The 27431-nt window shown below is 52.9% G+C and overlaps 1 protein-coding gene across 2 annotated transcripts; it reads right to left on the bottom strand.

The window, feature by feature from the left end:
* Positions 1-27198, bottom strand: MVP (major vault protein). Of its 2 annotated transcripts, XM_030798102.1 has the most exons (15): positions 27100-27198; positions 18460-18619; positions 18058-18253; positions 14991-15114; positions 14781-14912; positions 13045-13139; positions 11901-12137; positions 7495-7776; positions 6110-6354; positions 5837-6034; positions 3150-3536; positions 2042-2158; positions 1737-1863; positions 651-839; positions 1-274 (listed from the first exon to the last, which is right to left on the bottom strand). In XM_030798102.1, exons 2-15 carry the CDS (start codon positions 18582-18584, stop codon positions 47-49), a joined length of 2682 nt encoding a protein of 893 aa, XP_030653962.1. In that variant the 5' UTR covers positions 18585-18619; positions 27100-27198; the 3' UTR covers positions 1-46. The 2 variants fall into 2 exon arrangements, 1 of the variants encoding a protein (XP_030653962.1); XR_004026695.1 differs by lacking the exon at positions 1737-1863.
* Positions 27199-27431: the final 233 nt, after the last annotated feature.

Genomic DNA, 27431 nt, shown 5'->3' with positions numbered 1-27431 from the left:
TTGAAATTTTAAATGCCCAGAAACTTCCATTGTTATTAATCAGGAGTTAGCGCAGTACAGGCACCACGTGGTTGTCTCCAGGAGCTTGAGGGGCCTGAGCAGACTGGGGGGATATCCCCTCCCTGGGGCTGGGCCCACTGGCCACCCTTCTGCCCAGGGGTTGACCCTCGGGCCCCATCCCCAGCAGCCCAAAGGCTGTGTTGAAGAGGTTGATGGGAGTGGAGCCATCGGTGATGAGGGTCGATTTCAGGCCCAGGGACTGGAGCAGTTTTACCTGGAGGGTGAGAACAGGAGGAAGTTGAGATGGGCGTCAAACCCTGGCCACTTCAGAGTGACCCTCCTTAAGTCAGCTGGTTTGAAGGGTCACCTCCCCTGCATCTGACCACCCTGCTTGACTGCCTTGGAAATGCCTGTCAGACTGGCGTCCCATCCATTTCCTGTCTCCTCTGGAGTTCTGGCTTACTGCTGGGTCTAGTACAGTGCCTGATGTTGATGCAGCATGACACTGTGTGAAAGACCCACGATGCAGGGACAGGTCACTCACCACTCCCTTCCCCACCATCTTTCCAGATGTTGTGTTTTCCGCCTTGGCTCTGCCTTCCTGGTTCCAAGGTTGGTCCTGAAACCAACACACCTTCCCCAACTCTCACCTGCATCTCAGGCCCAGCCACAGCAAGGTCCCTGATGGTGCTGGGGCCTATGGCCTCTGTCATCTGCTTGAACTTCTTCACCTCCACCTCAGCCAGCTGCTGAGCCTTGCTCACCTCCAGCTCCAGCTGGGCCCGGGCATAGACCAGTTCCAGCTCTCGGACCTTCTGGACCCTCTGGAGCTCAGCCTCCTGGAAGGGGAAAAATCCAGCATTCTTTATTTTTTGACCCAGGCTGGAATGCAGATCAGGACTCACTGCAGCCTTGAACTCCTGGCTCAAAGGATCCTCCTGCCTCAGCCTCCTGGGTAGCTGGGACTACAGGCACGTGCCACCACACCCAGCCAATTAAAAAATTTTGTTTTTGTAGAGATGAGGTCTTGCTATGTTGCCCAGGCTGGTCTTGAACTGGCCTCAAATGATCCTCCCACCTCAGCTTTCCAAAGTGCTATGGTTAGAGACATGAGGCACCACACTAGGCCTCTTTTTACATTTATTTTTATTTACTTTATTTTTGAGATGGAGTTTCGCTCTTGTTGCCCAGGCTGGAGTGTAGTGGCACAACCTCAGCTTACTGCAGCCTCCACCTCCTGTATTCAAGCAATTCTCCTGCCTCAGCCTACCAAGTAGCTGGGATTACAGACGCATGCCACCACACCCAGCTAATTTTTTGTATTTTCAGTAGAGATGGGGTTTCACCATGTTGGCCAAGCTGGTCTTGAACTCCTGACCTCAGGTGGTCCACCCGCCTCAGCCTCCCAAAGTGCTAGGATTACAGGCGTGAGCCACTGCACCCAGCCTCTTAATGGGATTTCAAGCATTAAATAAGATCATGCCTGTGAAGCACACGCGGCGCTTGTGCCAAGTGGCCAGTGCATGAGTGCCCAGCTGCAAAATGGGTGTTCTAATCCTTACCTTCCAGCAATGGAGTCAATGAATCCTACAAGGCCAAGGACTTTGCAAATACAAAGTACTTGGATAGGGCTTTATGTTGGGGGACCTGGTGTCCTATACAGTCTCAGGGACTGTAGGGAATGGGCCTTTTCCAGGCCTCAAGGCCACCCCTTCCTAATGCCTCCTCCCACTCACCGTCTCAATGGCCAAGGCCTGTGCTTTTAGCTTGGCCTGCAGCACGGACCCTTCTCCCTCAATCCGGGCTGCCTCTGCACGGGACTCGGCCTCCGCCTTGGCAGTCCCGGTGCTCTCCACGGCCATGCTGGGGAGAAGGCAGAGTCAGGTAAGACCCGGGAGACAGCCCAGTCCCCCAACAGCCTTGACTTATGCTGTGGCCGTGCACTGTCTCATCGACACCCCACCCCGGCCCGCTGCCCACACCAGCTGCTGTCCTAAGACCCTCAGCCCCTGCCAGTCTCCTCCTCTAGTTCTCAACCCACCTCAGAGCCTCCAGCTCCAAGAGTTCCTTGCGAGCTTTCTCAGCTTCTGACTGGTCCAGGATCTTCTGCCGCTCAAGTCGGCCGCGGGCTTCCTGCTCCAGTCTCTGAGCCTCGTGCCTGGAGGAGACAGAGCACAGGTGAGAGGCTGGCATGGGGCCAGAGCAGGAACAGGAGCGCCAAGGGCAGCGACCACCAACCAAACCGGTGCCCAGGACAGACCCCAGCCCCTAGAAGGCACCCGATACGCAACTCAACCCACAATGGTATACGCGCCACAAACCAGCGTCATTCTAGGCCGGACAAATGCAGGCGTGACTGCGGCCCCTACTTTCACTCCACTTGAGTGGGAAAAAAACAAGTATACAAGGAGGATTTCAGACAGTGACAAGTGTGGGAGAGACCAGGCAAAGAGGGTGCTATTCAGCTGTGAGAGAAAGAAAAGTGTTCCCCAAGGAGGGGATCTTTGGGCTGAAACCAGAAGGAGAAGCCTGCCTGGAAGGGAGCTCGGAGGTGGGGGCGGCGGGGGGGGAAGCTTTCTGGGCAGCAGGAACAGCCATTGCAAAAGGCCTTCAGGTGGGTCCAAGCTGTGCATTGAAGGAGCATAGGAAGCCAGTGGGGCTGGAACATGTCAGCTGGAACATGTTCCGGGGACGAGGAACATGGAAGGGGGAGGCTGGAAGGCAAATCGGGGGAGGCCGGCTGGACCTGCAGGAAGGAGTTTAGGTTTTATCACATGCAAGATGGGAGGCTGCAGGAGCCGCATCTGATATGTGCTTTTTTTTTTTTCTCTTTTGAGACAGGGTCAGTTTCCCAGGCCTGTTGCCAAGGCTGGAGTGCAGTGGCGCAATCATGGCTCACTGCAGCCTCAAACTCCTGGCTTCAAGTGATCTTCCTGCCTCAGCCTCTCACAGTGCTGGGATTACAGGCATGAGCCACTGCGCCCAGCCTGATTCACATTTTAAGTGGGTCACCTGATCTGTTGGGTAGGGAATAGATCTTTGAGGGTAGGGATGGCAGCAGGCAGTCCATAAGGGATGCCAGGTTATCCAGTTCCCGGCAGTGGCCTGCCATGGGCATTACAGGCAGCCGAGCTCCCAGCCTCACTTACTTGGCTGCCGCTTCCTGGGAGTTGGTGGTGATCTCGATGGCCAGCTGCACGCTGCGTTGCAGGGCGTCCCGGGTCCTCTGATCCACAGGCTCCACTGACTGCACGTCCACACTGCTGACCACCAGCCCGTTTTGGGGGAAGACAGCCTGGTCCCGGGGCCTGGGCAGGGCCATGCCATCAGGGCCCTTGGCTTCCAAGGTCTCAAAGCCAAAGACAGCAGTGCGAATGATGCGGGCTGAGTTCTTATGGAAGTCATCAAAAGTGACAGAGGCCACGGCCCCCCGCACCCGGGATGCGATGGCCTTGCAGGCATCACCTACAAAGTCTGGCACTGAAAAGAGCTTGGCCGTCTCTTGGGGGTCCTTCCGGTCATTCACCTCAAAGTGCCTGTAAACAAACAGGCCCAGAATGGGGAAGCTGCTTTCACCCAGGAATCTCTCTTTAGAAGAGACAAGGTCTTGCCATGTTGCCCAGGCTGGTCTTGAACTCCTGGGCTCAGGCAACCCTCCCACCTCAGCCTCCCAAAGTGCTGGGACTACACGTGTGATCACACCCAGCCAGCAACTCTCTCTGAGAAGAACTTCAACACCCACGCTGTGTGGCCAGGCAGGGTCTCTCACAATAGAGAATGCTAATGTATGCCTGGTAAGGTTCTAAAAACTTAACACGTTCTCCTTTAATCCACTCAGCCACCCTATGAGATGGCAATGATCACCACCCCCATTTTACAGATGAAGAAGTAGAGGTCCAGAGAAGTCAAGTGGCTGGCCCAAGACTTGCCATATAACATGTGACAAGCCAGAAAGCTGAACCAGGCAGCTGCTTCTGGGGCCTGTGCTCTTAACTATGATGCTATAGTGCCTGGGAATATGTCATCAGCTGTCTGCCGCCATCAGGGCACTGGCTGCTCTCAGCTAAGAGGTGAGGGACATGCTTGGGAGTACTGAATATTCTTTTTGGAGACAGTCTTGCTCTGTCGCCCAGGCTGGAGTGCAGTGGCGCAATCTGGGTTCACTGCAACCTCCGCCTCCCAGATTCAAGAGATTCTCCTGCCTCAGCCTCTTGAGTAGCTGGGACTACAACTGGGACTGCAGGTGCCCACAACCACGCCTGGCTAATTTTTGTATTTTTAGTAGAGACAGGGATTCACTATGTTGGCCAGGCTGGTCTCAAACTCCTGACCTCAAGTGATCTGCCTGCCTCAGTCTCCCAAAGTGCTGGGATTACAGGCATGAGCCCCACGCCTGACTTCTTTTCCTTCTTTTTTTCCTTCTTCCTTCCTTCCTTCGAGACAGGGTCTCTGTGGGCCTCTGTTGTCCAGGCTGGAGTGCGGTGGCACAATCACAGCTCGCTGCAGCCTCAAATTCCTGGGCTCGGGCAATTCTCCCACCTCAGCCTTCCAAATAGTTGGGTCTGTAGACATGTACTACCATGCCCAGCTAGTTTATAAAATTTTTTTGTAGAAACAGCGTCTTGCTATGTTGCCCAGCCTTGTCTCAAACTCCTGGCCTCAAGCAATCCTCCTACCACAGCCTCCCAAAGTGCTGGGATCGCAGGTGTGAGCCACGGTACCCAGTCATGAACACTGTTTCTCTACATGACTTATCTCACCCAATCCTAATAGCTGCTATTGAGCGCTGACCAATAGAGACACTGTTCTAACGCTCACTGCATCTTCTCAATGGCCTTGTGAAGGAGGTAATGCTGTCTTCCTCATGTTACAGATGGGGAAACTGAGGAAAGCACCCTGTCCCTTGCCCAGGTCCACAGGCTGCAAACAGCAGGGCTGGGGCACAGGCCAGGGCAGTCAGTTTCAGAGCTTGTGTTCTCACCGTCCCCTCGCACTGCCCACTCCCACCAGCTGTGTCCCATGCATCTTTTAACAGCCCGACAGTTACGCATTTGGCTGCATGCACACTGGGAGCTTAGTTGGGGTAGTGTCCTGCTACTGGATCCCTGAGTCCTGACCCCAGTAGGTGAGCCCACGCCTTCCCTGGATTTGCGTGAACTCCCGGGTTCCCTCTTGACCTCGGCACTGAATGAGGTGTCCTGCCCTCATGAGGAGCCCAGCACCAGCACTTGAGGGGACCCTCCTTTTCTTGGGGTTCCTAGGCTTCACCCAGCAGGAACCCTCACCCACTGCTCACCACCCAGTTTGTTTTTTTTGTTTTGAAACAGGGTTGACCGGGTGCAGTGGCTCATGCCTGTAATCCCAGCACTTTGGGAAGCCGAGGCAGGTGGATCACTTGAGGTCAGGAGTTCGAGACCAGCCTGACCAACATGGAGAAACTCCATCTCTATTAAAAATACAAAACTAGCCGGGCGTGGTGGCACATGCCTGTAATCCTAGCCACTTGGGAGGCTGTGGCAGGAGAATCACTTGAATTCGGGAGGTGGGGGTTGCAGTGAGCCGAGATCGTGCCATTGCACTCCAGCCTGGGCAACAAGAGTGAAACTCAGTCTCAAAAAAAACCAAAAAACCAAAAAACCAAAAACCAAAAAACCAAAAAACAAAAAACAAAAAACAAAGAAACAGGGTCTTGCTCTGTCACCCAGGCTGGAGTATAGTGGGGCCATCATGGCTCACTGCAGCCTGGACCTCCTAGGCTCAAGCGATCCTCCCACCGCAGCCTCCCAAAGTGCTGGGATTCCAGGAGTGCACCCCCATGCCCTATCCCCATTTTTACCAGTTGTAGGCCAGCTGCAGTTGCAGCCTGGCATGATCCGCCGTTTCAATGGTGATGACGTCTGTGAAGAAGTCAGGCCCCAGCAGCAGGCAGAGCGCACGGCGGGCATGGGGACGCTTGGGCCGCCCAGCCGAGAGGGACAACACTGTGAACTGCTCCTCAGGACCCAGCGACACCAGCTCAGGCCCGAAGACCACGCTGCAGAGACAGCCGGGGGTCAGAGCCAGACCCATGGAGAGCCACCCCCTACACCCTGCCCTGCCAGCCACTCACCGGGCTCGCTTCTCTCGGTAGTCATATACCTGCACCGCAGCATTGTGGGGCACGCGGTAGCTGACCACACGGGTCTTGTTCCGGGGTGCCAAGGGCTGGAGGATCTTAGCTGTGTCCTTCTCACCCCTGTCTGCCAGAGGGTCCTGCCCCTTGTTCAGCAGCTCCTCCACCCCGGGAGGCAGCTCCTTCTCCCACAGGACTTCATCCTGGGTCAGCATGTAGGTGCTTCCAATCACAGCACGCACCTTGGGACAAGGACAGGGAGGGACGCTGCCCATAAGGGTGGAAGGGAGGAAGATCCGCCCAGCTGTCCCGAAGCACAGCCCATCCAGGGAAGGCGCAGCGCGAGGTTAAACACCTTCTCTACGGGGAGGCCAGGCTCCACCCCGGATTTGCCATCTGCTGGCCCTGTCATCGTGGGCTAACTACCTCACCCCTTGGGCTTCAGTTTCCTCATGTGTCAAGTGGACTTGATGGTGGCTACCTTGCAGGGTCTAGGGGTGAATGACATCTCACATGTCTAGCTCAAACAGCTCTTGGCATAGAGAAGGTACTCAATGTCATTTCTAGAATCTTCCTTCATGGGGCAGTTTGGAGGGCACCTTGGGGATGGTGAAGTAGACTGTGTACACGGATGCTCCCCTGGATTCCAAGCTGGACTTCCAGCTTGGATTCTTAGAGGTTGGAGATGTGGCCCGAGGTCAAATCAAGGTCAAGGTTTTAGGTGAAGCAGCAAAAATGAAAGATTCCACTGGGATATGGGCATGAGGGAGGAGGTCCTTCCTGTTCCCTGGCCACCCCATCAGACCTTTATGCTGGGAACCAGGTCTGCTGTGGGAAAGGGTCCCTGTCCTAAACCCGCACTTATCCTCTTAGTGGAGGTTCTAATATTTTTTTTGACATGGAGTCTCACTCTGTGGCTCTGGCTGGAGTGCAGTGGTGTGATCTCGGCTCACTGCAACCTCTACCTCCCAGTTCAAGCAATTCTCCTGTCTCAGCCTCCTAAGTATCTGGGATCTGGGACTACTCAGACCATCACTACGCCTGGCTAATGTTTGTATTTGTAGTAGAGACAGGGTTTCACCATGTTGGCCAGGCTAGTCTCGAACTCCTGACCTCAGGTGATCCGCCTGCCTCGGCCTCCCAAAGTGCTGAGATGACAGGCGTGAGCTACCGCACCCGGTCGGTTCTAACACTTCAAATTAGATATTTAACGCAGAAGGATGGCAAACACTCCATATAGTGTCCTCCCCCAACCAGACAGCCCACCTGATATGGCTCTCCATGCTGCTGAAGTCCCTGCCCACCTCTCCCACACACCCAGAGGAAGTCGCCACCAAGGCCAAGGCCACGTGGCAGCACCGCCACTCACTCCCAGCCATTACCTTTCCGGTCTTGACATCCTGCACGTAGATGCCCTCGTTCTCATCTAGAGGGATGGCCTGGCGCTCCTCCACCACCTCCACTTTGGCAGATGGCACATACTCCAGGGGTCCGCGGATGAGCCAGCGGTCCCCAGCCTGGTGTGAGACCTTCTCCTCATCCTCCCCCTCCTCCAGGGGCTGCAGGGCCCTCAGCAGCAGCCCCTGCTGCTCCGACAGCACATACACATCCTGGATGCCTTGTTCCAGCTGCTCTCCTGGCTGGAGGAAAAAAGACTTCTCTCCCTAGTGGGGAGACGTGAAGTTAGGGTCAGTGCCTTTAGGGTTGCGGGTGCCTCCAATGGCACCTCCCCAGTCCCGTGCTGTCTCAGGCCTGTGTGGAGGACGAGAGCCCCAGAAGCCCGCCCCCACCCCCTCATACGGTGAGGCACTGTCTGGACTGTGAGGCTCTACACAAACACCTGCCAAATCTCATCTGGCCAAACGTGAAACGTGTCCTTGAAAGATTCCATAATCTGTCAGGACCTGGATCCACGCAAGCTAAACCATTAAAAAATCAACCTGTTTTTTCTTTTTTTTTTTTTTTTGAGATGGAGTCTTGCTCTGTCCCCCAGGCTGGAGTGCAGTGGCGCGATCTCGGCTCACTGCAAGCTCCGCCTCCCGGGTTCACGCCATTCTCCTGCCTCAGCCTCCCGAGTAGCTGGACTACAGGCGCCCGCCAACACGCCCGGCTAATTTTTTTTTTGTATTTTTAGTAGAGACGGGTTTCACCCTGTTAGCCAGGATGGTCTCGATCTCCTGACCTCGTGATCCGCCCGCCTCGGCCTCCCAAAGTGCTGGATTACAGGCTTGAGCCACCGCGCCCGGCAAAATCAACCTGTTTTTTCTTCTTTCTCCCAGGCTTTGTTCTCTAGAGATGGTGTAACCTAGGGCTCGACAAACTCTGGTTTTCAGGCCAAATCTGGATTCTGCCTTTTTTTTTTTTTTTTTTTTTGAGACAGTCTTGCTCTGTTGCCCAGGCTGGAGAGTGCAGTGGCATGATCTCAGCTCTCTGCAGCCTCAACCTTCTAGGCTCAAGCAATCCTCCCACCTCAGCCTCCCAAGGAGCTGGGACTACAGATGCGCATCACCACACCCGGCTAATTTTTGTGTGCTTCATAGATGATGGGGTGTTGCTATGTTGCCTAGGCTGGTCTCAAAGTCCTGGACTCAAGCGATCTACCCACCTCAGCTTTCCAAAGTGCTGGGATTATAGACGTGAGCCACCATGCCCAGCACCGCCTGTTTTTTAAAAAAATTTCGAGGGGGCGGGGTCACGTTGTAACAGCATTTGGGAGGCGAGGGGGGATCGGAGGTAGGAGATCGAGACACAGTGAAACCCGTCTCTATAAAATAAAAAAATTAGCGGCGTGGTAGCGGGCGCTGTGTCCAGCTACTCGGAGGCTGAGGCAGGAGAATGGTGAACTGGGGGGGATTGCAGTGAGCGAGATTGCGCCACTGCACTCCAGCTGGCGACAGATGAACTCTGTCTCAAAAAAAAAAAAAAAAAACAAAAAATTTCGAGATATAATCCACATATGAAATTTTCCCATCTAGAGTATAAAATTCATAATTCAGTTGTTTTAGTATACTCAAAGTTGTCCAACCATCACTACTATGTTAAGTCTAGAGTATTTTCATCATCACCCTGAAAAGAAATCCTGTACCTAGAAGTTACTGCCACTCCCCACCCACCCCACCCACCACTAGTCTATTTTCTTTATGTGTTTACCTATTCTGGACATTTCATATAAATGGAATCATGCAATATGTGTTCTTTGATGTCTGGCTTTTTTCTTCTTTTTTTTTGGATGGAGTCTCGGCTCAGCAGCCCAGGCTGGAGTGCAGTGGTGGGATCTCGGCTCACTCCAACTACTGTCTTCCGGGTTGAAGGGATTCTCCTGTCTCAGCCTCTCGAGCAGTAGCTGGGATTACAGGCACCCGCCATCATGCCTAGCTAATTTTTGTATTTTAACAGAGATGGGGTTTCACCATGTTGGCCAGGCTGGTCTTGAACTCCTGACCTCAGGTGACGTGCCCGTCTCAGCCTCCTAAAGTGTTAGGATTACAGGCGTGAGCCACTGCGTCCAGCCGGCTTTCACTTAGCATAACGTTTTCAATTTTATCCATGTTGTAGCACGTATGTCATTTATTTTTGTTTTTCCTAGAGACAGGATCTCACTCTATTGCCTCAGGCTGGAGTACAGTGGCACAATCATAGCTCACTATACACTCCACTTCCTGGGATCAAGTGATTTTCCCACTTTAGTCTCCCAAGTAGCTGGGACTACAGGTGTGCCACCATGTCTGGCCAATTTTTAAAAGTTTTTGTAAAAATGGGGTCTCACTATGTTACCCAGGCTGGTCTCAAACTCCTGGCTTCGGGCTGGGTGCGGTGGCTCACGCCTATAATCCCAGCACTTTGGGAGGCCGAAGCGGGCGGATCATGAGATCAGGAGATCGAGACCATCCTGGATAACACGGTGAAACCCTGTCTCTAATAAAAATACAAAAAAATAGCCGGGTGTGGTGGCAGGCGCCTGTAGTCCCAGCTACTCGGAGAGGCTGAGGCAGGAGAATGGCGTGAACCCGGAAGGCGGAGCTTGCAGTGAGCCGAGATCACGCCACTGCACTCCAGCCTGGGCGACAGAGCAAAACTCCGTCTCAAAACAAAACAAATCAAATTCCTGGCTTCAAGCAATCCTCCTGCCTCGGCCTCCCAAAGCACTGGGATTATAGTCATGAGCTGCTGTGTCTGGCCTGCCATTTCTTTCTTATGGCTGAATGATATTCCATTGTATGGATATGCTACAATTTTTTATCCATTCATTATATATGTACATTGGGTTATTTCTACTTTTTTATTTTTTTTATTTTTTTGAGACAGTCTTGCTCTGTCACCCAGGCTGGAGTGCAGTGGCGTGATCTCAGCTCACTGCAACCTCCGCCTCCCGGGTTCAAGTGATTCTCCTGCCTCAGCCTCCAGAGAAGCTGGGATTACAGGTGCCTGACACCATGCTCAGCTAATTTTTTTGTATTTTTAGTAGAGAAGGGATTTCGCCATGTTGGCCAGGATGGTTTCTAACTCCTGACCTCAAGTGATCCACCCGCTTTGGACTCGTAAAGTGCTGGTGGGATTACAGGTGTAAGCCACCGTGCCTGGCCTATTTCTACTTTTTCTGCCTCCTGTTTTTGCAAATAAACTATTCCAGGAGCATGGCAGTACTCACTTGTTTATGTACTGCCCATGCTGCTTTCCTGACATAACAGCAGAGTTGAAGAACTTCCACAGAAACAATGATTCACGGAGCCTGGAGTATCTACCATTCAGCCCCCTTTACAGAATGAGTTTGGCAACTCCTGGTATTCCCACATGTAGTTCAGAGAGGGGATGAGGTAGGGGGTGGGAGAGGGTAAACCAAGAGGTTTATTTTACAAAAGATGACAAAGCGAAGTGAACACCAGGATATTAAAGATGTGAAATATAGTCACTGCATGATAGTTCAGTCCACTACAGACTGCACGTGGTGGTCCCGTAAGATTATAATGGAGATTTTTTTTTTTTTTTGAGATAGTCTCACTCTGTCTCCCAGGCTAGAGTGCAGTGGCACGATCTTGGCTCACTGCAGGCTGGATCTCCGGGGTTCAAGTGATTCTCATGCCTCAGCCTCCCGAGTAACTAGAATTACAGGTTCATGCCACCACACCCGGCTAATTTTTGTATTTTTAGTAGAGACAGGGTTTCCCCATGTTGGCCAGGCTGGTCTCGAACTCCTGACCTCAAGTGATCCACCTGCCTTGGCCTCCCAAAGTGCTGGGATTACAGGTATGAGCCACTGTGCTGGCCTATAATGAAGCTTTAATATTGTATTTTTACCTTACCTTTTCTATGGCTAGATACACAAGTACTTGCCATTGTGTTCAGCTGCCTGCAGTATTCAGGACAGTCACGTGCTGCACAGGTTGGCAGCCTAGGGGCAGGCTATGCCATCTAGCCTAGGTGCCATCTAGGTTTGCATAAGTGCAGTCTTTTGCACAAAGACAAAATCATCTAAGGACTATTTCTCAGAATGTATCCCCATCGTTAAGTGGCACATGACTGTATCAGAGAGAGTTTCAGAGTCTCAGGCAGGGGGTAGCCAGGAGGCCTTCCCAGAAGGGGAATTAACTTCAGGTCTGAGGGGTCAGAGGCTGCCAGGAATCAAATGGGCCAGTGTCTCAGGTGTGTAAGAACTAAGCATGCAAAGGCACAGAAGGTGTTCCTAGAATGTGCGTCTGGAGGAGAGAAGGGAGAGAGGGCAGAGGGCCTCGTGCCGCAGAGGGCATACATCTCCCAGGGCAGTCCTCTGTGGGGGGTGTAGGGACCTCACCTTGACCACGCGCTTCTGCCCCAGCTGATTCTTGCCATCCGGTCCGACAGGGTCGAGAATCACGCAGTAGTTGTGGGGGCCCAGGGTGGTGATGGGCACAACCCCCAGCACCTCCTCGTGGACATCTGGTACGTGGGCCTCTGTGTCCTGCACTGTCACCAGCCACTCCTCCCCAGTGCGGCGGGACACTCCCCTGAAGTCCCGGAAGTTCCGCCGAGCCCGGAGGTGCAGGGCTGTCTGCAGAGCAAGGTGTTGGGTATTTGAGTGACCTGCCTCCAACTTCAGGGGATCTGTGAGCCCCATTGGCCACCAAACTCTCCCAATGCTCCCAGATCTCAGAGACAATTTCTACCAATCCAGGGATTTTTTTTTTTTTTGAGTCGGAGTCTCACTCTTGTTGCCCAGGCTAGAGTGCAATGGTGCGATCTCAGCTCACTGCAACTTCCGCCTCCTAGGTTCAAGCGATTCTCCTGCCTCAGCCTCCTGAGCAGCTGGGATTACAGGTGCGTGACACCACGCCCAGCTAATTTTTGTATTTTTAGTAGAGATGGGGTTTCGCCACGTTGGCCAGGTTTCTCTTGAACTCCTGACCTCAGGTGATCCTCCCACCTCAGCCTCCCAAAATGCTAGGATTACAGGCATGAGCCACCACACCCGGCCGGCTTTGTTTTTTTTGAGACAGGGTTTCGCTCTGTTGCCCAGGCTGGAGTGCAGTGGCATGGTCATGGCTCACTGCAACCTCTGCCTCTGGGGTTCAAGCGATTCTCCTGCCTCAGCGCCTCTGGAGTAACTGGGATTACAGGCATGCTCCACTACACCCAGCTAATTTTTAAATTTTTTGTAGCGATGAGTTCTCACCGTGTTGCCCAGGCTGGTCTCAGACTCCTGGCCTCAAGGGATCCTCCTGCCTCAGCCTTCCAAATTGCTGAGATTACAGATGTGAGCCATTGCGCCCAGCCCCAGAAAGACTATTTAACCCTTCAGATGATCCAGAATACTCAGGCAATCTGATCTCTGAATTTTTTTAAGTGACCCTAAAATTATTACTTCTCTTTTACTCTCATGCCATTCTACCACCATTCTCTGCCACTCGGAGGGTTCCCTAACTCCAGGTCCCTTAAACCACAGCCCCCAGAGCACCAACCTTTTCCGTAAGGATGACGGCGTCCACCAAATCCAGAACCTCCTCAAACACCGCTGGGAGGTACGCCCCTACCGTGGTGACCAGCCATTCTTCCCCTGGGCCAAGAGTGGAGGGTAAGGGACAAGGGTCCCCCAGCCTGCTCCCCACCTACCCCTCCCCGCAGCCTAGACACAGGGGATTGACAGATTTCATAGGCAAAAAGATGGCACTGACCCCAGGCTCAAGGTCCTGACTGCAGTCCTCTTATTCATTCTTTTGAGGCCAGAGGAAAACAAACCCCCACCCCAGTTGAATTTTAAAAGCTTTTTTTTTTTTTTGAAATGGAGTCTCCCTCTGTTGCCCAGGCTGCGATCTCAGCTCACTGCAACCTCAGCCTCCTGGGTTCAAGTGATTCTCATGCCTCAGCCTCTTGAGTAGCTGGGATTACAGGCATGTGCCACCACGCCCGGCTAATATTTGTATTTTTTGTAGAGATGGTGTTTCACCATGTTGCCCAAGCTGGTCTGGAACTCCTGGCCTCAAGTGATCCGCCTACCTTGGCCTCCTAAGATGCCCAAGTTGCTGCTATGCCAACAGCCTGTTCTGCCTTCTCTAAGCTCCAAAGACCAACTTTTGTCCTTCTGCTAAAACAGGCAACAGAACTGCCTCTGTTAGAGTTATGGATGTCCTTTGGTTTACTGGAGAAGCCAGAGTGCCTGGATGCAGGTCCCAGCCTCACCCTGCCTGGCCACACCCCAGGGCAAGCAACCTGCATTCTGCATCCCAGTTTTGATATATAGAAAGTGGGAATGGCCAGGTGTGGTGGCTTGCGCCTGTAATCCCAGCACTTAGGGAGGCCGAGCCTGGTGGATCATGAGGTCAGGAGATCAAGACCACCCTGGCTAACACGGTGAAACCCTGTCCTACTAAAAAAAAAATACAAAAAAAAAAATTAGCCAGGCGTGGTGGCAGGCACCTGTAGTCCCAGCTACTTGGGAGGCTGAGACAGAAGAATGGCGTCAACCCGGGAGGCGGAGCTTGCAGTGAGCCAAGATCACGCCACTGCACTCCAGCCTGGGTGACAGAGCAAGAAAGCAAGACTCCGTCTCAAAAAAAAAAAAAAAAAAAAAAAAAAAAAAGTGGGAATGGTAGTACCTCGGGGTAGTACCTCTGTTGCCCAGGATGGAGTGCAGTGGTACAATCACAGCTCACTGCAGCCTCCACCTCCTGGGCTCAAGAAATTCTCCCCCTTCAGCCTTCTGAGTAGCTGGGACCACAGGTGTGTGTCACAGCGCCAGGCTAATTTTTAAGTTCTTTGTAGAGACAGGGTCTCACTGTGTTGCTCAGGCTGGTCTTAAGCTCCTGGGCTCAGACGATTCACCCACCTTGGCAAAGTGCTGGGATGACAGGTGTGAGCCACTGTACCTATTGGCCTACATTTGTCAATTGTATTTGAACATCTGCTTCGTTGATCCAGAATCAGGTTAAGTCATGGCCACTGTCCACAGCTCATGGTGAAGGTGGGGGAAGGAAAAGCCACATCCACCTGGTCATGGTCACATTTTCCAACCCAAGTGGAAACAGCATGAAGTGGGGGTGGGGAAGGAAGAGCAGTGGGCGGCCCTTGATAGCTTTCAACAGATACCAGGAAAGCACCTCTCTGGGGCTACAGGAGGCTTTCCTCAACCTTCCCCTGCTTCCCCTGCAGTGGGGACCCCTCCTGCCCACCCACCGTCATCACCCCTTGATGACCCCACCTGTCACCCTCTCCTTGCCGTCCCGGTCCCAGCACTCCTTGCGGGCCCTCAGCCGCAGAGCCTGGTTCTGCCTGATGATGGTGGCCTGAATGATCTCCACGACCTCCACTTCCTTCCGGGGGATGTACGTGCCTGGGGAGGGAAGGTGATGGTCAGAAGGTATCAGGGCTATGGCAGGAAGGCAGGGAACCCTATGGAGACAGAACTTACCAGGTCCCTCGAAAAGCCACTCATCTCCTGCCACCACCTTGTCTCCATCTTTATCCTCAAAATCAAGCAGTGCCTTTAGATGGAGGGCAGTGTTGGGCAGAACCACCTGCAGGGGTGTGATGTCCTAGTGGGGAAGAAGGTGGGGACACAGAACAATCAGTGCTGTGACCCCAGGGCCACACCTGATGCTCTGGAGGCGGGTCCACAACATCCATCTCCGTATGTCCTGAAATAAGACCGGGGTGGAGGCCGGGCACAGTGGCTCACACCTGTCATCCCAGAACTTTGGGAGGCTGAGGTAGGAGGATCGCTTGACCTCAGACATTCAAGAACCAGCCTGGGCAACATAGCAAGACCCCATCTCTAAAAAAAAAAATGTAGCCAGGCATGGTGGCGGCGCACACCTGTAGTCCCAGCTACTCAGGAGGCTGAGGTGGGAGGATCACTTGAGCCCAGGAGGTTAAGGCTTCAGTGAGCTATGACTGCACCACTGCACTCCAGCCTGGGCGGCAGAGCAAGACCCTGTCTCAGGAGTTCAGATGAAGGAGAAGTTAGAGAAGGCCCTTTGAACTGAAACTGGGGCTCAAAGGAAGACCTGGCTTTTTTTAATTTTTGGAGACGGGGTCTTCCTGTGTCATCCAGGCTGGACTGCAGTGGTACAACCATGGCTCACAACAGCCTCAATCTCCCAGGCTCATGTGATCCTCCTGTCTCAGCCTCCTGAGTGGCTGGGATTACAGGTGTGTCACCACCCCCAGCTAATTTTTTTTTTTTTTTTTTTTTTTTTTGAGACAGAGTCTTGCTCTGTTACCCAGGCTGGAGTGCAGTGGCACGATCTCAGCTCACTGCAACCTCCGCCTCCCAGGTTCAAGTGATTCTCATGCCTCAGCCTCCAAAGTAGCTGAGATTACAGGCGCATGCCACCATGCCTGGCTAATCGTCGTATGTTTAGTAGAGATGGGTTTTCGCCATGTTGGCCAGCCTGGTCTCAAACTCCTGACCTCAAGTGATCTGTCTACCTTGGCCTCCCAAAGTGCTGGGATTAATGGCGTGAGCCACTGTGCCCGGCTGAACATATTTAAAATGAAAGTTTAGGCAGGGCGCGGTGGCTCACACCTGCAATCCCAGCATTTTGGGAGAATGAGGTGGAAGGATCGTTTGAGCCCAGGAGGTCAAGGCTGCAGTGAGCTATGATCACCCCACTGCACTCCCATCTAGGCAACAGGGGGAGATCCAAAAAAAAAAAGACCGGGTGCAGTGGCTCACGCCTGTAATCTCAGCACTTTCGGAGGCCAAGGCAGGTGGATCACGAGGTCAGGAGATCAAGACCACCCTGGCTAACATGGTGAAACCCCGTCTCTACTAAAAATACAAAAAATTAGCCGGGTGTGGTGGTGGGCACCTGTAGTCCCAGCTGCTCGGGAGGCTGAGGCAAGAGAATTGCGTGAACCGGGGAGGCAGAGCTTCCAGTTAGCCGAGATTATGCCACTGCACTCCAGCCTGGGCAACAGAGTGAGACTCCGTCTCAAAAAAAAAAAAAAAAGGTACAAGAATCCCTATATACTTTTCACTTGGATTCCTTAAGGGTTATTGTCTTAATCATTCTTCATTTTCTCTCTACACACACACTTCTTCCCCCAAACTGTCTGCACCTAAGTGGACATGAATGTCTCTAAAAGTTCCCCATGTCCTGCTATTATGCTTTCAGGATCAAGCAGCACTGGTTAGTAAAGTCAGTAAAAAAACCATTAAATGGGGCCAGGCGCGGTGGCTCACGCCAGTAATCCCAGCACTTTGGGAGGCTGAGGCGGGCAGATCATGAGGTCAGGAGATCAAGACCATCCTGGCTAACACAGTGAAAACCCATCTCTACTAAAAACAAACAAACAAACAAACAAACAAAAAACCATTAAATGGCCAGAAGGTAAAGGTGGAAGAACAGGTAAAGGAATGAAGATGAAGGTGGGACACCCACCTGCTCAGGCCCAGGCCTGAGGCCAATGGGGACAAGGGCCTGGCTATAGATTCAGGCCTGTGATGGCTTCTCCTAGAACAGGCACAGCCTGAGGCCTGGGCTTGTCACTGCTGCTTTGGCACTGCCCACCAGTGTCTGGCACTGGGTGAATGAACTGCTTAACTTTGGCACACATCATTTAATGCCAGACTGGCTGGGCACTTCTGGTAGGCTCTGGAGCCTGGGAAGGTGAGATGGGCCAACAGCTCTCAGAAAAGAAGCAGGTGCGTTTGGGGCATGTGTGGAGGACGGGGGTGGCTGGAGGTGAGTGGAGGTACAGTGAGTCAATTCCACCCTTGGTGAGAGCCCCCAGCAAGTGTCTCTCCCCACCCCTCCCACTGCCGTGGTTTGTTTTCCCTTTAGAACTCAGTACAGGCTGGGAACAGTGGCTCATGCCTGTAATCCCAGCACTTTGGGAGGCCGAGGCAGGCGGATCACCTGGGGTCAGGAGTTCGAGATCAGACTCACCAACATGGTGAAACCCTGTCTCTACTAAAAATACAAAAACTAGCCGGGCGTGGTGGCAGGTGCCTATAATCCCAGCTACTTGGGAGGCTGAGGCAGGAAAATCACTTGAACCCGGGCGGAGCTTCCAGTGAGCCGAGATTATGCCACTGCACTCCAGCCTGGGCGACAAGAGCGAAACTCTGCCTCAAAAACGGCCGGGCGCAGTGGCTCAAGCCTGTAATCCCAGCACTTTGGGAGGCCGAGGCGGGCGGATCACGAGGTCAGGAGATCGAGACCATCCTGGCTAACAGGGTGAAACCCTGTCTCTACTAAAAATACAAAAATTAGCCGGGCGTGTTGGTGGGCGCCTGTAGTCCCAGCTACTCGGGAGGCTGAGGCAGGAGAATGGCGTGAACCCCGGGAGGCGGAGCTTGCAGTGAGCCGAGATCGCGCCACTGCACTCCAGCCTGGGGGACAGAGCAAGACTCCGTCTCAAAAAAAAAAAAAAAAAAAAAGAAAAGAAAAAAAGAAGGAGGCAGCAGTACAGAGCCCGAGGCAGGTGGAGGACAGGTAGGGTGGGGCATAGGGAGTGAGGAAACCAGGTACCTTTTCCAGCACCTCCCCTGGGTACAGGGGGAAGGGGTCCTGGGCCAGCCGGATCTCGAGGTCAGCGTGGCGAAGCCGAACTTGCCCTGTGACATCAAATAGCACCAAGCCCTGGGCATCCCGAGACACAGGGTTGGCCACTGTGCAGTAGTGACGTGGGGGGACGGTCACCATGCGCATGGGGGCAAACAGTACCCTGCAGGAAGATGAGAAGAGGTGTGAGGACCTGGGACCAGGTCTCCACTACCAAAGAGGACACCAAATGAGAGAGAAACCTCTCTATCACCCAAGCGAGGGCACTCCTGCTTGGGAACAGGGAGGAGGATAAGGACCATCATGCCAGCCAGACTAACGGGCCCCCACATCCCTGAGGATCCCCCACAGCCCAGCCCCCACACCCACCTCTCATTGTCCTGCCGGATGTAGGTCTTTGGCCCGACCTCCACACGGGACACGTTGCTGTTCTGGTCCAGCACATGGATATAGTGGTATGGGGGGATGCGGATGATGAACTCTTCAGTTGCCATAGTGACTCCTAAGCCCAGGGCTCACCAGAAGATGACTGTTAGGTAGGGGAGAGGACACAGGATGAACCTGGGGAGCCTGGGGTGGGGCAGGCATGAATCTGGAGACAGGCTCTGGATGGGATACGGCCCTACGTCCTCCAGCCAGGCCACTGCACCCTTCCCTATCCGCATCCGCATGCCCACTGCTCCCTGTCTTCACCCCACCCAAGACGACACAGCCCATCCTGACCTTACCTTTGCCAAGAACTGCTTGATGCAGTGAGCCACAGAGGCCCAGGGTTCCTTGCCAATTCCTTTCCCTCACTCCCATCAACTACTTCCCCCTACACTGCCACCAGCACTGCAAAGAGCTTCAGATCAAAGTGCTCCCAGTCTCTAAGGTGGAGAGATACAGCAAGCTGGGAAACTGGGGAGCCATGGAGGTGGTGATGTGGCCTTGTCCAGCACGCAATGGGCAGCCGCTCTGAGGAGCTGCCTGGCTCCTCCAGAGGGAGGCAGCCCTTTATTTCAGAGAATCCTGAGGCCCCAGCTGTATTCAAATGTCAGCCCATAGCCAAAGAATATCTGTATGTCTCAGGTAGTCCAGTGGCTAGGATTTGGCCATAACAAACAAAAGGAATGTTTGCATGAGCTGTGTCTATGTTCCTCCCCCGTTCCTATGCTTTAGTAATCCTGGGCTGAATGTGAAGACCTAGTCCACTGCTCATGAAAGGGATCCCAGATGGAACTGAGGCTTCCATAGAACCAGCTGCATTAGTAACACTGCAAATCACTCTGGCCCCCTCCTCCCCAGTTCTCTCCCACCCTCAGCTCCTACAGTTGTGAGCAAGGGTAGGGTGGAAAGGAAGGAGAAGGGGGATGATTATCATGTTCCACCCACCCCATCCCACCTGCTTCTGAATCCTGAGTGGTTTCACCCAGTGCTTGGCCTGTTCAGGAATGTCACATGCCCTACCTAAGCCCCACCCCTGCCCCCAGCACTTTGGACTTTGGACATGTCCCTTTGAGTCACACAAATAGGACCAAGTTTACTAGGTGCTCTAGAGCCTCATCCTTAAGAGACTCAGGTCAGACTTTTTTTTTTGAACAGAGTCTAACTCTGTCACCCATGCTGGAGTACAGTGGTGCGATCATAGCTCACAAAAGCCATGCCTCAGCCTCCTAGGTAGCTGAGACTACAGGTGCGTGCTACCATGTCTGGCTAATTTTTCCTTTTTTTTTTGTAGAGATGAGGTCTCATTATGTTGCCTAGGCTGGTCTCGAACTCCTGGGCTCAAGCAATCCTCCCGCTTCAGCCTCCTAAAGTGCTGAGATTACAGGTGTGAGCTACCATACCCAGCCAATTTTAATTTAAATTGCCAAATATGGCTGGTTGATCCCATATTGGACAGTAGAGCTCTAAATAGTTGAGACCAAGAGAGGGACAATGAATCCTTTAGGGCCACAAGCAAGTTACTGGTGCTGTCGGGACTAGAACCCTGGTGGAATGCCTGGTCCTGTCTTTCTAGAGAGGCATCATGGTTCTGTGGTTCGGGGCACCCATTCCGACCCAGACTGCCAGGGCTTACAACTCTGATCGGCTGTTTTCGTGTTTTCATATAGTTTCCTCACTGCCTTGCCTCATTCTGAAAGAGGTTACAGTTTGGGTCTGTTTTCCTGGCACACTTTCCACATCACAGGAAGGTTATTCCGCTGCTCATTCTTTCATCTTGCAACTTTGTAAGAGATCTGACCTTGATCTCATTTTCTGTTGCTCATTTTTGCTCAAAGTTACTTTCCCTTCACTTGTAGGAGGGTGGCTTGTCTAACGTCAGAGCTCCCTCTTGTGCGGTTTGGGAACACAGGGGCTTGCTTTCTGATGTCCTGGCTCTGTTCCTCTCGCCACTCTTATGGGGATCTTGTCTTTTCTTCCTATTGCCCTGTCCTGCTCACCTTTGATTCCACCCCCCAGTTGCTCCACAATACTGGGCTCTGTTCTGGAAAGATGACTTCCTAGAGTCCAGAGGGCTGGGACTGCCTAGATCTGGAATTTTTTTTTTTTTTTTTTTTTTTTGAGATGGAGTCTCACTCTGTCGCCAGGCTGGAGTACAGTGGCGCAATGTCGGCTCACTGCAACCTCCGCCTCCCCAGTTCAAATGATTCTCCTGCCTCAGCCTCCCAAGGAGCTGGGACTACAAGCACCCGCCACCATGCCCGGCTAACTGTTTGTATTTTTTTTTTAGTAGAGACGGGGTTTCACCATGTTGACCAGGATGGTCTTGATCTCTTGACCTCGTGATCCACCCGCCTTGGCCTCCCAAAGTGCTGGGATTATAGGCGTGAGCCACCACGCCCGGCCTTTTTTTTTTTTTTTTTTTTTTGAGATAAGGTCTGACTTTGTTGCCCAGGCTGGAGTGCAGTGATCACAGCTCACTGTAGCCTTGAACTCCTCAGCTCAAGGGATCCTCCCATCTCAGCCTCCCGAGTAGCTGGGACTGTAGGTATGTACCGCCATGCCTAGCTAATCTTTAATTTTTTGTAGGCATAAGGTCTTTGTTGTCCAGGCTGGTCTCAAGATCCTGGCCTTAAGTAATCATCCAGCCTTAGCTTCCCAAAGCACTGGGACTACAGGTGGAGCCACCGCGCCCAGCCAGGATGCCTGGATCTTGGCTCTCACCCTTATGGGATCAGTGATTTGAACAAGTCCCTTGACCACCCCGTGCCTGTTTCCTCATCTACAAAATGAGAATGGATAACATCATCAACCGAGTTAGCACATAAAGCACTGGGAACAGAGCCTGGCTCTTCATCTGCACTCTGTTTGACTGCAGAGGAGGGAAGAGTGCCTGAGGCCCAACTTTCCTATCCAGTGAAGGATCTAGGGAATATAACCTGACCTGGCATGCCAGTTTAAGCCTCAGTTGTTTACTGGTCAGTGGCAAGTCTTGTTTCACCCCAGCTGCAGGGATGGAACAGCAAGTAGGGGCTTCACTGCCAAGTGAAGCTTTTTCCACTGCTCCCTTGGAGGGTTCTCTGCAGGGCCGAAACCTGGCCAGGAAACCAGATGGGAGAAGAGGAAGGGCTGGGGCTGTGAGCGGAGGTATGGACAGGGCTCTGAGGCCCCCCAAGGAAGATTTGAACTCTAGAAGGCCGTGTAAGGTTGGAAGCAGGCTCTGGGAACAGCCTCCATTTGGCTCATCAATGGATAATCTCCCCAACACCCCCCACAGCTGAGGCCTCTCCACCATCTGCCGCCCCAGCTGGGCCCAGTCAGGGGGTCTGAATGCCTCGCCCAGCTCAGTGACTCGGCAAGAGTCATCCTCACGGCTGGACTCCTGCCTTGTTCTGAGGCCAAACCCTCGGCAACTGCCTCTGCATCAGCACCAGGACCCCACCTCACCTCCCTGACCACCCACCTGCCATGCCCTAAACCTGGGCCTTCTGCCTAGACCACCCAGGACAGGTCTTGCCTTCTACCCTTGCCATCCATGGAGGTGAGCCAGGGAAACCCTTTGACTCAGGCAGCACATTGGTGACAAGTCTCAGATTGAGGTTGTTGTGGTTTCCTTCCAGATGACATGCGCAGTTAGAGCATTTTACTTAAAATAGATCAGGGCCCTCAAAAGACAATAGCAAGGATTGTGTAGACCTTTGGAAGGCTCTGCCCAGCCCTCAGGCTTGGCCCCTACTCCCCAGATCCACTCATCAACCCAACTTCCTTCAGTCTCTGCTTCTGGGACCTGCCCTAGTCGGCTCTCAGTGTAGACGCCCAGTCTTGCCTGATTACACCTCCCTCAGGTGTCATGAGGCTCCTGCAAGAACCACAGCCAGCTTTCACCCCAAATCCCACCAGGGTCCCTCCCACTATGAGGGTAAATGGGCAGGAACTAAATAGCCTGTCCGAAGCAGAAACCAGGTTCATTGTCTAGTTAAAAGAGGGGCTCTTGCCTGAGAGAGGTGGCTCACACCTGTAATCCCAACACTTTGGGAGGCCGCAGGTGGGAGGATGGCTTGAGGCCAGGAGTTCAAGACCAGCTTGGGCAACATAGCAAGGCCGCATCTCTTTAAAGAAAGAAAAAAAAAAAAAAGGGGAGGGAGACCGGATCAGACTCTTGGCTCAAAAGTAAACTTCTGCTACAGCAAAACTTAATAAATAAACGAGTCATGAGTCACTACTTCCCAGAGCTCTTCAGGGTCAACTGTGAGTAGCTGATATACTGAGTCTTTTTTCTTTTTTTTTTTTTTGGAGACTGTAGCCCAGGCTGGAGTGAAGTGGCACAATCTCGGCTCACTGCAACGTCCACCTATCTCCCAAGTTCAAGCAATTCTCGTGCCTCAGCCTCCCGAGTAGCTGGAATTACAGGCACATGCCACCAAGCCTGGCTAATTTTTTGTATTTTAGTAGAGATGGGGTTTCACCCCAGGGTGGTCTCAAACTCCTGAGCTCAGGCAATCTGCCTGCCTCAGCCTCCCAAAGTGCTAGGATTACAGGTGTGAACCACCACACCCGACCCCTAGTGAGTCTTAAATAGCAACTGACCAAGTGACCACACTGCCTACGGGGTCTGCAGTGAGCAGAGTGGTACCACCTGGAGGCTTGTTAGCAACGCAGCCTGGGGCCTCACCCCAGAGCCACTGAATCTACTGGCATTTTAACTCCACCCTCAATGACTTGCATGCACATTAAAGTCTGAGCAGCTTTGGTCTAAAGCAGAGACTCTTGGCCCAGGCTACACACTGGTCATCTGGAAATCTGATTTTGTTGTTGTTGTTGTTGTTGAGATGGAGTTTCGCTCTTCTTGCCCAGACTGCAGTATAGTCACACTATCTCGGCTCACTGCAACTTCTGCCTCCCGAGTTCAAGCAATTCTCCTGCCTCAGCCTCCCAAGTAGCTGGGATTACAGACGTACGCCACCACACCCAGGTAATTTTTTATTTTTTTAGTAGACAGGGTTTCGCCATGTTGGTCAGGCTGGTCTCGAACTCCTGACCTCAAGTGATCCACCCACCTCAGCCTCCCAAAGGGCTAGGATAATAGGCGTGATCTGCCGCGCCAGGCCTTCTGGAGACCTTTTTTTAAAAGCCACCCATCTCCGGTGATTCTGTTTAATTGATCTGGGTGAGGTTCACCCATTGTTATTGTAAAAAGTTCTCCCTTTTTTTTTTTTTTTTTTGAGACGAGTCTCGCTCTGTCGCCCAGGCTGGAGTGCAGTGGCGCGATCTCGGCTCACTGCACCTCCGCCTCCCGGGTTCATGCCATTCTCCTGCCTCAGCCTCCCGAGTAGCTGGGATTACAGGCTCCCGCCACCACGCCTAGTTAATTTTTTTGTATTTTTAGTAGAGACGGGGTTTCACTGTGTTAGCCAGGATGGTCTTGATCTCCTAACCTTGTGATCCGCCTGCCTCAGCCCCCCAAAGTGCTGGGATTACAGGCGTGAGCCACCGCACCTGGCCTCTGACTCTTAATATATATCCAGGATTGACAGCCAGTGGGAAAATGTCACTCCAGCAGGTTTTATCACTGCCAGCACGCTCCTGGGCCACTTACTAGCCTCTGAGCCTTCCTGTCCAGTGAAGTGAGAATAAAAGTGACTGTTGACCAGGCTTGGTGGCTCCCACCTGTAAACCCAGCACTTTGGGAGGCCAAGATGGAAGGATCACTTGAGGCCAAGAGTTCAACACCAACCTGGGCAACATAGGGAGATCCTGTCTCTACAAAAATCATAAAAAATATTAGCTAGGTGTGGTGGTGCACACCTGTGGTCCCTGCTACTTTGGAGGCTGAGGTGGGAGGTTCGCCTGTGCCTGGGAGGTCAAGACTGCAGTGAGCCGTAAATGGAGCACACGAGTGTACTCTAGCCTGGGCAAGAGTGAGGCCATCTCAAAAGACTGCTCTTCAAGTCAAAGGTATTAGAGACTGGAGGGTCTCTGGTGCACAGTAGGAACTGGGTGGAGGATAAAGATCAGTTTCAGGCCGGGCGCAGTGGCTGTAATCCCAGCACTTTGGGAGGCCGAGGCAGGCGGATTGCCTGAGCTCAGGAGTTCAAGACCAGCCTGGCCAACATGGTGAAACTTCGTCTCTACTCAAAATACAAAAATTAGCCGTAGATGGTGGCAGGCAACTGTAGTCTCAGCTACTCGGGAGACTGAGGCAGGAGAATTGCTTGAACCAGGGATGCAGAGGTTGCAGTGAGCCGAGATTTCGCCATTGTACTCCGGCCTGGTGGACAGAGCCAGACTCTGTCTCAAAAACAAAAACACAGCTCTAATTGCAGGCTGCTCGTCAAGGGCGGGGAATTGCATTCATTCTCCTCCAGCCCCTTCTCTTACTCAGGTCCAGGCAGCCTCCTTTGTCCCCAACCCCAGGGCTCTTGCTCCAGGCAGTCCTGAGGTTGGAGGTAAGGTCGGTGACCCGGCCCTGCCCCCAGACCTTCCCACAGCTTCAGGTTCAGGAAAAGGCACATGAAGTTTGGTATAAACAAGGACACAACTTCATGGAGTTTCTCACTGATTTAAGTTAAATATTCTAGTCTTTAGAGAATGGGTCACATGACTCAGGAATTGCCAACAGCCTGTTTTCACCCAGCGGCTTCCTGGTTTACCCCCTTTAGGAGACGATTAATGGAAATTGAGAATGTTTCATAAATTGTTTTTTTTTTTTTTTTTTTTTTTTAAAGCAGCACAGTTTTAGGAACTTTTCTTCCCAAGGAAATTGTAACTGAGCTCCAGCCTAACTGGGCCACTTTGTGAGAAGGGGAGCAGCCTGGTGGCCTTCGGGAGGTGAGGGGGTGACAGAACAGCTCAGCCAGCCCAGACCTCCACTTGTCCTCCCTCCTCCCACTCCTGCCAATTAACACCAGTCACCAGAGGCAAGAACCGCCTAGATCTTCAGAACCCCTGATCTTCATCCATATTTTCTCAACTTGCCTAATCATAGGACTGAGCTATAATTCTTAAAAAAAAAAAAAAAAAACCATCCACACACACACAGAGACAGGGTCTCGCTATGTTGCTCAGGCTGGTCTGGAACTCCTGGCCTCAAGCCTTCCTCCCACTCGGGCCTCCCAAAGTACTGGGATTACAGGCCTGTGCCACTGCATCCAGCCCTGGGCTGGAATTCTTAACCCCACTCCTGCTGCTTTTCGCAGGCCTCACTTCTGACTCACTGGGTCTAAGTTTCCGGGAAAGAGCCTCTGGACCCTGTGTTCTAGGCAAACGCCCCTAAGTAACAGCTCCCACTTCCAATGAGCTTAATCTGTGCCAGGTAGTGTTAAGTGCCCTCAATTAACTCATGTTATCATCACAAGAACCTGCAAGTTAAGAAACTTGCCCAAGAGCACAGAGTTATCAAAGGATGGAGCTGGAAGTCCAACCTGGGTATAACTGTAGAGACCACGAACTAGGAGGCAGTGGCTTCACAGGCAGAAACACAAAGATTCTAAGCCGAGAACAAGGACTAGAGGACCTGGGTGGGGCTGTGTACTGCCCAGATGGTGCCAATGGCAGTTCAAAGGTGTTTCCTGTAAGCTGGGCTAGTGCCCAGCCTCTGCTCCCCCAGAACCTGGGAGGGCAGCACCCAAGATAACCTGAGCACCCCGTTACCTTGGAGCCCTGAGGCTGTCCCTGGGCCACCCACTCAAGGTGGCCCCCCTACCTGCTCAAGGCTACATACAGAGGGCTGTACTGCCCAAACAGCCACACCCCAGGGCCAACCCAGTGCTTGGTGTACCAAGGGAGTTTCTGGCAGAGCCACCTGATACCCCACATGACAGCTGGCCTCTCCCCCATCACCCAGGGGCCACCCAGGCAGAGAGCTAAGAACACAGGGGCCATCAGCCTCGCTATCACTTCCACCCCCAAGTGCTTGGCTCCCAAGGGACAGCTCTAAAATCCCCAGAATCTCAGGCTGGTAGGTCCAGCTGAGCATCCTAGTTTTCACTTTCTCCTCCCAAAAAGGAAAGAACCTTGGTCACTAAATTCTACGCCTTCTGGAAATCACTCTGCTAATGACTTCCTGAATGATCGATTGAGGCCAACAGCTGGCCCAGCCCTGCGTGGAGCAGTAAGAAACCCTCATCTGTCAGAGTTAAGGAGCCTGAATGGGTACAGGTCACATTCTTGGAGCTCAAGGTGACAGGCCAGAGCCCAGGTCCCCAGGACAGTGCAGGCGAGTAAAGCAAGCACCGATCTAGGGCTAAGATGGGGTCTGAATGACCCTGTAAGGTTCCCCACCTGATTTCCCACATGGGACCCTGAAGTCAGAGAGAGGCCTGAGAGTTGCAGGGGGGTGGTGGACCGGTGTTGGTGAGTTAATCTGCCCTTACTTCAAAACCCAGAAAACTCCAACTATTGGAAAGTGAAACCTCCAAAAGCAAAGCCACCACCCATCCTCCTTCCCCACTCTGATTCAGACATGTTTTCCCTACCCCAGCAGAAGCAAGGCCCTTGAAAGCAAGACAGGACTAAAGAGAGCCTCAAGAGATACAAAGATCTGCCCCTGACTTGGGGTTTGGGGGGCTAGTACAATGTACTCACATCTAGAAGTGCAGCTAGCTGCAACAAACGCCTCGGATGGGGAACTCTCACCCTGCCTTGGGGATCACTTCCCAGCAGGGCAAGGCAGGCCAAGCCCAGGGGTGGGGCTTGGGAGTTAAAGGGCCCGTGCAGCTGGTTCTCATCTTATCTTCCGGGCTGCTTCTGCTGCAGCTGAAGGCACACTGCTCCCTGCATGCTCATGAGTTTCTGCCTTGGAGCCAGCTGGCTGCACTGGAGTGGGACTGGGAGGGGTTGGAGGGCCCGAGATGGGACAGGTGCCGACTGAGGGCGCCTCTGCCCATCTGGCTTTCATTTTCCAATCTGGGTGAATA

This window comes from Nomascus leucogenys, chromosome 2 (genome assembly GCF_006542625.1).
Source record: "Nomascus leucogenys isolate Asia chromosome 2, Asia_NLE_v1, whole genome shotgun sequence".
NCBI classification, from domain to species: Eukaryota; Metazoa; Chordata; class Mammalia; order Primates; family Hylobatidae; genus Nomascus; species Nomascus leucogenys.
Note: the sequence above shows the minus strand (reverse complement) of the source record. Positions and strands in the feature narration are given on the sequence as shown.